Source organism: Gobio gobio (genome assembly GCF_949357685.1).
Source record: "Gobio gobio genome assembly, chromosome: 16".
Taxonomy (NCBI): domain Eukaryota; kingdom Metazoa; phylum Chordata; class Actinopteri; order Cypriniformes; family Gobionidae; genus Gobio; species Gobio gobio.
Genome location: NC_137109.1, coordinates 46688409 through 46700549, shown reverse-complemented (window position 1 = coordinate 46700549; position 12141 = coordinate 46688409). Strand labels below are relative to the sequence as shown.

General features: G+C 38.1%; 1 protein-coding gene across 2 annotated transcripts in view; it reads right to left on the bottom strand.

Annotated features, from left to right (window-relative positions):
• loxl3a (lysyl oxidase-like 3a) overlaps positions 1–12141 on the bottom strand; it is a 44420-nt gene that overhangs the window by 25407 nt on the left and 6872 nt on the right. For both annotated transcript variants that reach the window (XM_079838597.1, XM_079838596.1), the window contains exon 4: positions 6344–6561. In XM_079838597.1, coding sequence (XP_079694723.1) covers positions 6344–6561 — 218 coding nt within the window. The remainder of the gene's footprint in view (positions 1–6343; positions 6562–12141) is intronic.

Here is a 12141-nt window from a genome sequence, read left to right as displayed (position 1 = left end):
AGTGGCCATCACTGGGGTGGTACCCTTAAAGGTACATTTTTACCTCTAAGACAGGGTTAGGCAAGTTCGGTCCTAGCTGATGTCCTGCAGAGTTTAGCTTCAACCCTACTAAGCCACCACAATATAAAACTCATGGCTCCCAGCATGCATTGCAGCATTAAGTATGTCACCATTGTTGAGATTCATATGTTGATTCTTGATATCTGTGCGTTTAAACTTTTTTCACCCTAGAATGTATTTAAAAATCAGAATTCAGAATGTCTGATCTGTGGCAAGAAAGCAATGTTGGTGAATATTATTTATTAACGTTTTTAGTCAGTGATGAGTTTAGTCAAACACTTTTCTTCATGATAATTTTTGTTTATGGCTTTTTTTTTTTTTAACAGATTGTGTTTTATTAACACTGTATCAACAACCACAAACTCACATAAAAAGCCAAGAGTCAAACTGGCCAACTAAATAAAACACAAACATTGTCAATAAAACATCAAAGTCTAAACCTCTGTTAATTATCAATGAGCTTCTATAGATGTCTTTCAGGGTTGGAGCCAAACTCTGCCGGACACTGACTCACTAGGACCAAACTTGCCTACCCCTGCTCTAAGTAGAGAAAAACAATGGTATAATTGTACCCTAAGGACCAATTGTTAAATTTTACCTTTAAAGGTACAGTAATACGTTTTGTTCCCAAGGAACAAAATTGTACCTCCACTGTACCTTTTTTTTCTGAGAGTGAATCGTGTAAATGATTCATCTTATATTTTCAATTCAAAGTTTGAGTAGTCGAGTAGATGACAGGATATTACTGTTGGTCGTTTAACATTTTTTTTTATCATAAAACAGTTGTCCAATATTAAATGTTTTGCTATAACATCTTATCTCGCACTCTTTCACAGAAACTGAAGCATTGCATGGAATTTAACACTTTAGTTTTGGGTCCAATTCTCACTATTAACTAGTTGCTTATTAGCATGTGTATTAATAGGATATTGGCTGTTTATTAGTACTTATAAAGCACTATATGCAAGAACAAAAAACACTGTTGACATATCGCATTAATTATCGCAGGCGATACGTCCGTAATAATTAATGCAATATGGCTCAGCTTGTCAGTAAACTATGGCTCTGTGTAGTAAATGCCACTGACGAGATGCGCTTAACAATGTCATGCGATATATCGCCCAGCCCTAGTTATGGCCCTGGTTTGCAGTACAAACGGTGCAGGATCAAATCAAACTATCCAACATGTCCTCCAACCAATACACCTATATAGGTAATTAGTCACTTCCCTGAAATACGACCCATAGGAGCGTTTACTAAAGTTGCGCCCCTATCGATAACAGGACACTTTCACTTTAATTCATGAAATATGACCCATAGGAGCGTTTACTAAAGTTGTGCCCCTATCGACAACAGGACACGTTAATTTTAATTCATGAAATACGACCCATAGGAGCGTTTACTAAAGTTGTGCCCCTATCGATAACAGGACACTTTCATTTTAAGTCATGAAATATGACCCATAGGAGCGTTTACTAAAGTTGCGCCCCTATCGACAACAGGACACTTTCATTTTAAGTCATGAAATACGACCCATAGGAGCGTTTACTAAAGTTGCGCCCCTATCGACAACAGGACACGTTCATTTTAATTAATGAAAAACGACCCATAGGAGCGTTTACTAAAGTTGCGCCCCTATCGACAACAGGACACCTTTCATTTTAATTCATGAAATACGACCCATAGGAGCGTTTACTAAAGTTGCACCCCTATCGACAACAGGACACGTTCATTTTAATTCATGAAATACGACCCATAGGAGCGTTTACTAAAGTTGCGCCCCTATCGATACAAGGACACTTTCACTTTAATTCATGAAATACGACCCATAGGAGCGTTTACTAAAGTTGTGCCCCTATCGACAACAGGACACTTTCATTTTAAGTCATGAAATACGACCCATAGGAGCGTTTCCTAAAGTTGCGCCCCTATCGATAACAGGACACTTTCATTTTAATTCATGAAATACGACCCATAGGAGCGTTTACTAAAGTTGCGCCCCTATCGACAACAGGACACCTTTCATTTTAATTCATGAAATACGACCCATAGGAGCGTTTACTAAAGTTAAGCCCCAATCGACAACAGGACACCTTTCATTTGAATTCATGAAATACGACCCATAGGAGCGTTTACTAAAGTTGCGCCCCTATCGACAACAGGACACTTTCATTTTAATCCATGAAATACGACCCATAGGAGCGTTTACTAAAGTTGTGCCCCTATCGACAACAGGACACTTTCATTTTTATGCTTTGTTTCCTTTTATTTGCGTCATATTTTGGGTTTTGCGTAGCTCAATTGATAGAGCATTGCAAAATACAACATCATGTGATCATGTGATCATGCAATCATTGGTTCGACCCCAGAGAACACATGTGCTCATAAAGTGTATATGCACTATAAATCACTGGGGTTTAGGAGTGGGGTGTATGTAGTTGTTAATAAAAAAAGATTTTTGCTAAATGGAAATATGGCAAATGCTAATAAAAAAAAGTCCACACATTGCATTTAAATTAACACACATTTTGATTGGTAACGCGTCATTTCATGACAGACGTAACACGACACTGTCATTATTTTTACGCCAGCTAGAGGGTGCATGACTTTAAAACGTAAATGAGGGTCGTAATAAGGTGCTTGAAAAACCCTTGGAGGACAGTCTGAAACTTTCATAATGTTTACCTATTGCTATAATATTAAACCAGAACGAATCAGAGACAAAGAACCCCGCAGCAAATTCCCATCAGGACCTCCCTGATCTGTATGGTACATTTTTCTCTGGTACAATGATAAAACTTGCACATCCCTCACATGTTGGCTGGCAGCCCAGTGACCACATATGGGATTGATTTCACTTTGCAGGACTTCATAAACATTCTTCATTACTTCATGTGACAATGCATAGAAACGTCTGTACAGACGGCCAGCAGAACAACATCCCCATTTGACCTCACAAAACACTGCTCATATAACTACCAAGATTCGAGTGTGTGTGCTCACATACGCTGCCAGGTTTCATAACAACATATCCTGACTTGCATAAGCGGATTCTTGCTACAGTCTTTTTGGCCGCAGCATGGGAAGTGTATGATGATCTATAATGATTCATTGGCTGAGGATCATGAAATAGAGACATTTTCCATATTTTTAAGAGCGCCTGAACATGTGCAATAACTAGGTATCTATTTAATGGTGTATATGAGCTCTTCATCTCGAGTATTTGAGGAAATAAGGGAAAATATCTATGTGGCTTTGCAGTAAAAAAAAGACAAGGCGGCATCCAAATGCATTTGAAACGATGCTCTGGCTGAAACACAAACACTAAAAATAGGTTTCAAATAACATATACAAAAAAATGTACAATAACTGTCCATAAGAATCCAAAATAGTCTAGATCACACAGAAAAATTATAATTTAGAGGAAGGCAGCCAGCCACAAATTAGACAGTCAGCTTCGAGGAATTTGAAAACAGACCATTGTGCTTTTAAAATGCGGTTTTGATCACAAAGTGGCTTCAACTGTTGTAAAATACATATCTCTTTTGTTTACAGCTGAATGGCCTCTAAAACTACTTGGACAACTACATAACAAAATATCCTGTGGTATAAGTATGATAAAATATAAGTGGTATTTAATATAAAGAAAGATAGATAAGCTCACTGAACCCAAAAAAGAGACATTTATTAGGTTTTAAGTGATGAGAAAACAGATACACCATTCAAAATGGAGATTTTAAGACTATGGCTGCATAATATATAGTAGGTGAAAAACCGTTTGTGATAAAAGATGTATGTCCGAATTCACAGTACTCATAAAAGAGTAGGCAAAAAGTACCCGGATGGCTTACAACTTCCATCATATGAAGTGTGCATAGGATGGACACTTTACTATCCCATAAGGCCACTGGAGAGGATTTGTGAATGGCAGTGAAGTAACTGTCTGACGCTGGTAGGTCACATGATAATGACAACATGGCGAATGTAGTATGTCTGGATTACATTTATACTACACACATTCATTCATGTGCACTTTCGGTGAAGCAGTTGTGAAGTAATTTACTACTTTAATTTACTACGAAGTAAATTACTACTTTAAACTAAGTACCTACTCAAGAGTGTAGCCTATGCAATTTCAGACACAGCCATCAAATACTGTGCCACTTAGTAGCTGTCAAACATTAGTTGATCGTGTTCATTAATGTGATGAACAACACCTGTGGTTACTCTGATGGGACACCTGTGTGAGCTTGAGGAGAACTGACACCATACGTCCACTAAAAATCATTAAAACCAAAAAATTCAGACATACTTAGTTGCACTCATTTTACTTATAAATTGGAGAAAGTGCAACGCACAATATACGTCACACCTTGACAAAAATACGCCTTTTTAAGAGCATGAGAAGCTACCTTCATTAGAGTTTTTAATACGATTTCATTGGTGAATTCAAATTTGAAATTTCATTGTAAGCTTGGTGAACAGCTTTGGAGAATTTTATATTTTATATATATAGTTTTCTAATTCAGTGGCATTCTAAGTGCAGCTTATGTTTCCGAATGTGTTTTGCGGTCACAGATTCACCTGTGTGTGTGAAATACCATCTCAAAATAATTTCAGGTAAGTTCGCCTTTTGATAGACAATTGCTGGTTATTCGCTAAAAGAATAAATTTTTTACTAATCATATTAAGCACCTTAAAGGTGCCTTGTGTAATATTTATGAGGATCAATTGACAGAAATGCAATACAATATACACTCACCTAAAGGATTATTAGGAACACATACTAATACTGTGTTTGACCCCCTTTCGCCTTCAGAACTGCCTTAATTCTACGTGGCATTGATTCAACAAGGTGCTGAAAGCATTCTTTAGAAAAGTTGGCCCATATTGATAGGATAGCATCTTGCAGTTGATGGAGATTTGTGGGATGCACATCCAGGGCACGAAGCTCCCGTTCCACCACATCCCAAAGATGCTCTATTGGGTTGAGATTTGGTGACTGTGGGGGCCATTTTAGTGCAGTGAACTCATTGTCATGTTCAAGAAACCAATTTGAAATGATTCGAGCTTTGTGACATGGTGCATTATCCTGCTGGAAGTAGCCATCAGAGGATGGGGACATGGTGGTCATAAAGGGATGGACATGGTCAGAAACAATGCTCAGGTAGGCCGTGGCATTTAAACGATGCCCAATTGGCACTAAGGGGCCTAAAGTGTGCCAAGAAAACATCCCCCACACCATTACACAACCACCACCAGCCTGCACAGTGGTAACAAGGCATGATGGATCCATGTTCTCATTCTGTTTACGCCAAATTCTGACTCTACCATCTGAATGTCTCAACAGAAATTTCAATCTCTTCACAATTTTGGTGAGCTCATGCAAATTGTAGCCTCTTTTTCCTATTTGTAGTGGAGATGAGTGGTACCCGGTGGGGTCTTCTGCTGTTGTAGCCCATCCGCCTCAAGGTTGTGCGTGTTGTGGCTTCACAAATGCTTTGCTGCATACCTCGGTTGTAACGAGTGGTTATTTCAGTCAAAGTTGCTCTTCTATCAGCTTGGATCAGTCGGCCCATTCTCCTCTGACCTCTAGCATCAACAAGGCATTTTCGCCCACAGGACTGCCGCATACTGGATATTTTTCCCTTTTCACACCATTCTTTGTAAACCCTAGAAATGGTTGTGCGTGAAAATCCCAGTAACTGAGCAGATTGTGAAATACTCAGACCGGCCCGTCTGGCACCAACAACCATGCCACGCTCAAAATTGCTTAAATCACCTTTCTTTCCCATTCTGACATTCAGTTTGGAGTTCAGGAGATTGTCTTGACCAGGACCACACCCCTTAATGCATTGAAGCAACTGCCATGTGATTGGTTGATTAGATAATTGCATTAATGAGAAATTGAACAGGTGTTCCTAATAATCCTTTAGGTGAGTGTATATATAGAACTATGTTTTCAGTGGTGTATAAAGACCTTACATAATGAACCGTTATGTTTTTACTACCTTAGAATGAGCCATTTCTATCTTAATTCACCCTTACAGTGTACAGCTTTACAGAGCGCTAGTTATTCTCTGCTGTCTCAGACAACATCTTTGTCCTGTGTTGGCCATCATAGCTTCTCTATGTGCTTCGAAAGGGAGGGGTAAGCGGTGGGCGGTTGCAACCTCACCACTAGCTGCCGCTAAAATTGCACCTTTAAGCTATCCATCGAACATTTGATTAATACCGTTTTTTTGCCAACCATACAGTTTGATCCTTGAAACATGCCCATTACCTGCTTGGCTTCTTGGCCGTGGTTCTCTGCGAAGGGAATCCCATCATGCCACACACCACACGAGAGTTCTTGGTGGTCCAGCCAGTGTTGCAGATGTGACCCCATCCTTCCTTAAACTTTATTTCTATCACTCCCTCCGTCACAGGCATACGGCCGGCATGGGCACCTGAGAGTGGATGTAGACGAATCTTCTCCATACGGTTTTCATCCACCTGCATCTAAAACAAATGCAACTCTACATCAGGAAGGGTAAATGTGATAAATGCTGTTTTTATATAATATGTGCATGGCTGTGGTGAAGAAGATGAGATTAAGTTTTTCGGTAACACTTTACTTGAAGGGGTGTGCATAAGACTGACATGACACATGTCATGAATATGAAGGAGTTTGTATGCATGTTTATGACAACTGTCATTAAGTGTCATTCGCTCAATTATGACATTTTTAATGCAAAGATGACATTATTTGAGATGTCTTTCTGACAACTTGACATTACCAAGACAACATAACCTGTCATAAATCGTTTTTTTCAGTGGTAAAAGTTGAATTTGTCATTAAAATGTCATTAAGTGTTAATGCCCTGTCAAATTATTTTATAACCGCGTCGTGAATATTTTTCAGTTCATACTGTTGTTGTTTTTTAAGTTTCCTAAAGAGTTAATTACAGCATCCCACATATTTATATTTTCTTGAAATGCTTTTTTACATGATGGATAAGTCTAGCTAAGACACCATCATAATGGCGGACACCTCACCTGTGGTGCCACTCTATCATTCTGAGCTGAGTTTTCACTGTTATAAAATAATTTGACAGAGCATTGACACTTAATGACATTTTAATGACAAATTCAACTTGTACCACTGTAGTTTAGGTCAAGGAAAATATTCATGACACTGTTATAAAATAATTTGACAGAGTATTAACACTTAATGTGGATAATATTTAATATTTTAATACTTAAGTTTGATAATTAATCTGCTATGTGATCTTTATGGCAGGTTATGTTGTCTTGGTAATGTCAAGTTGACAAAGACACTGACAGGTTATGATGTATTGGTTTATGTAAAGTTGTTATAACTGAGACATCTCAAATAATCTCATCTTTGCATTAAAAATGACAAAATTGAGCGAATGACACTTAATGACAGTTGTCATAAACATGCATAAAAACTTGTCATGTCATGATTATGAAAGTGTCATGTCAGTCTTATGCACACCCCTTCAAGTAAAGTGTTACCAATTTTTCTGATAGATAGATAGATAGATAGATAGATAGATAGATAGATAGATAGATAGATAGATAGATAGATAGATAGATAGATAGATAGATAGATAGATAGATAGATAGATAGATAGATAGATAGATAGATAGATAGATAGATAGATAGATAGATAGATAGATAGATAGATAGACAAACGAGGATAGATAGATAGATAGATAGATAGATAGATAGATAGATAGATAGATAGATAGATAGATAGATAGATAGATAGATAGATAGATAGATAGATAGATAGATAGATAGATAGATAGATAGATAGATAGATAGATAGATAGATAGATAGATAGATAGATAGATAGATAGACAAACGAGGATAGATAGATAGATAGATAGATAGATAGATAGATAGATAGATAGATAGATAGATAGATAGATAGATAGATAGATAGATAGATAGATAGATAGATAGATAGATAGATAGATAGATAGATAGATAGATAGATAGATAGATAGATAGATAGATAGATAGATAGATAGATAGATAGATAGATAGATAGATAGATAGATAGATAGATAGATAGATAGATAGATAGATAGATAGACAAACGAGGATAGATAGACAGACGAGGATAGATAGATAGATAGATAGATAGATAGATAGATAGATAGATAGATAGATAGACAGACAGACAGACAGACAGACAGACAGACAGACAGACAGACAGACAAACGAGGATAGATAGACAGATAGAGATAGATAGACAAACGAGGATAGATAGACAGACAGATAAACAAGGATAGATAGATATATAGATAGATGATAGATAGATAGATATACAGACAAATGAGGATAGATAGACAGACAGACAAACGAGGATAGATAGATAGATAGATAGATAGATAGATAGATAGATAGATAGATAGATAGATAGATAGATAGATAGATAGATAGATAGATAGATAGATAGATAGATAGATAGATAGATAGATAGATAGATAGATAGATAGATAGATAGATAGATAGATAGATAGATAGATAGATAGATAGATAGATAGATAGAAGCCTTATATTTAACTAGTCAGCTATAGTGTCTAAATTAAATTTCATGGCGAGTTTTTAGTAACAAGCCCGTCTGTTTGACTCATGCTGGACACGAGTCATCTCACATGAGGGTTTTGGATCACTGTGGTAAGGCCAAACCACACCGTCATTGTGCATTGGCTAGAACACAAACTTACACAAGCACTTCCAAATGTCTGGCCAGCACAGTCCACAACGTCTGCCGAGCACCTTGCCATGAGGCAATCAACTGAAATCTGAATTTGGAACTTGGGTCTGAATCTCAAACTAATTGGCAGCAAACCACATCTGTACCAGTCGGCTTTTTCGTGCAATGCATTGTGGGATTTTAACAGAGTTTCTAAAAAGCTTACTGTAAAAGCTATGGATTTTGCTTTTATTTTGGCAAGGAACCCAAACTCCATCAGGTGACAGAATGGAGGGGTTCTCCTCTGACCAACTAACGAACACTGTGTGATTCAGGACTTCCATTACTGGGTTAAAGAAAACCAGAAGAGAAGTTGGAGTTGGGGTGGTGGGTGATGCCGGAAAGCTATTGCAGTTCTGAGATGTATAGGTTTCCTCTAATGCTGATTATTTCAAAAACAATTTAATCTTAAATTGTGTTTGTGTGTAGTAAATTTATAAGATTCAACATATGATTTTCAACACACAGATGATGAAATGGGTGGCCTAAAAAACTTACAATGAATTACAGAAGCCATATCTAGAGACGATAATATCATAGAGACTTGTGGGTGGGCTTTTTGGTCCAGTAAGCAACCACATGGCAACATGCTAAAAAGCCCTCAGAAGACTTTGAGTCAGTGAGTTTAGCATGCACAAGCACCGACTGCACTTTTTGTAGATTTAAATGTCAAACATAAATGCTAAATGAAAATACATTTTATATGCTTGAAAAAAAAAAAAACATAAATCACAAAGAATACAAATGTGAATAGACATCATAAAAACTTTCAGACTGTTGAAAATTAGCTAGAGATTGAATGTCATGAGATATTTACAGGTGCTGGTCATATAATTAGAATATCATCAAAAAGTTTATTTATTTCACTAATTCCATTCAAAAAGTGAAACTTGGATGTTATATTAATTCATTACACACAGACTGATATATTTCAAATATTTATTTCTTTTAATTTTGATGATTATAACTGACAACTAAGGAAAATCCCAAATTCAGTATCTCAGAAAATTTGAATATTACTTAAGACCAATACAAAGAAAGGATTTTTAGAAATCTTGGCCAACTGAAAAGTATGAACATAAAAAGTATGAGCATGTCGAGCACTCAATACTTAGTTGGGGCTCCTTTTGCCTGAATTACTGCAGCAATGCGGCGTGGCATGGAGTCGATCAGTCTGTGGCTCGGCTCAGGTTTTATAAGAGCCCAGGTTGCTCTGATAGTGGCCTTCAGCTCTTCTGCATTGTTGGGTCTGGCATATCGCATCTTCCTCATCACAATATTCCATAGATTTTCTATGGAGTTAAGGTCAGGCGAGTTTGCTGGCCAATTAAGAACAGGGATACCATGGTCCTTAAACCAGGTACTGGCTGCTTTGGCACTGTGTGCAGGTGCCAAGTCCTGTTGGAAAATGAAATCTGCATCTCCATAAAGTTGGTCAGCAGCAGGAAGCATGAAGTGCTCTAAAACTTCCTGGTATACGGCTGCGTTGACCTTGGACCTCAGAAAACACAGTGGACCAACACCAGCAGATGACATGGCTCCCCAAACCATCACTGACTGTGGAAACTTTACACTGGACCTCAAGCAACGTGGATTGTGTGAATCTGGGACCCTGATTTCCAAAGGAAATACAAAATTGACTTTCATCAGAGAACATAACTTTGGACCACTCAGCAGCAGTCCAGTCCTTTTTGTCTTTATCCCAGGCGAGATGCTTCTGACGCTGTCTGTTGTTCAAGAGTGGCTTGACACAAGGAATGCAACAGCTGAAACCCATGTCTTGCATATGTCTGTGCGTAGTGGTTCTTGAAGCACTGACTCCAGCTGCAGTCCCACAATCTCCCCCACATTTTTAAATGGGTTTTGTTTCACAATCCTCTCCAGGGTGCGGTTAACCCTATTGCTTGTACACTTTTTTTCTACCACATCTTTTCCTTCCCTTCCCCTCTCTATTAATGTGCTTGGACACAGAGCTCTGTGAACAGCCAGCCTCTTTTGCAATGACCTTTTGTGTCTTGCCCTCCTTGTGCAAGGTGTCAATGGTCATCTTTTGGACAACTGTCAAGTCAGCAGTCTTCCCCATGATTGTGTGGCCTACAGAACTAGACTGAGAGACCATTTAAAGGCCCTTGCAGGTGTTTTGAGTTAATTAGCTGATTAGAGTGTGCCACCAGGTGTCTTCAATATTGAACCTTTTCACAATATTCTAATTTTATTATTTGGGATTTTCCTTAGTTGTCAGTTATAATCATCAAAATTAAAAGAAATAAACATTTGAAATATATATATGTGTGTGTGTGTGTGTGTGTGTGTGTGTGTGTGTGTGTGTGTGTGTGTGTGTGTGTGTGTGTGTGTGTGTGTGTGTGTGTGTGTGTGTGTGTGTGTGTGTGTGTGTGTGTGTGTGTGTTTGTTTGTTTCAGGTATTCCCTACATTGTGGGGACCAAATATCATAATTTCAATCAATCATACTAATTGATTTTAAAATATTATATGTAAAAAACATGTTTTACGGGTAAGGTTAGGGCATGCCATGTAAAGTTTGTACAGTATAAAATAATTACTTTTATGGGGAATCCTCATAAAACTCAAAAACCCAACGTGTGTCGTTATGCCATAAGTCTGCACTATATATTAGATAACAGACATTTCAAGACAAATCACATTCAGTTTCAAGCAAACATGTATTTCTACGAAAAACAAATAGCGAGCACATTATAATTACTTTGGGAAGTTCTTTGTTCTTTGGGAAGAACATTCTTCTCGTCAATCTGTGCTTTGGAAAACATTTGTAGATTTGGATGTGAAATCAGTCATTTGCAGCATTCCAGTAAACGCAGACACATCTGATTGTGCGTAGCGAAGCGCAAACAGCAGAGGTTGCCAGAGGTTCGTCTGACACCCACTCGTGTTCTCTGTGTTCCTTCTGCCTTCCGGACAAGAACACAGAGAAACCTGGCACATATACTGAGCAACGGCACTTCTGCACGACCTCAACTCTTCCTTCTCTTTTCTTCTCTCCTGCTTTGCAGTCGCTAATTCTCCAAGCTCTTATATCTCTACATCTGTCTCTACTCCTCTGGTGTGGTTCCAGCACACAGGCAGATCATCAGAGACTCATTTACAACTGAGCAAATACTTTGAGTCGGAGCAGAGTGACTCTGGCTGGGGATGAGGGAGAGAGAGAACATGGGGGGAAAAGAGACTGGAGAGAGGGAAGATGAAAAACGAAGAAGGAAAAAGTGAAGAGATAAAAGCAGGCTGCAAACATGACAGAAAGTTGCTAGGGTGTTCTGGGTGGTGCAAGG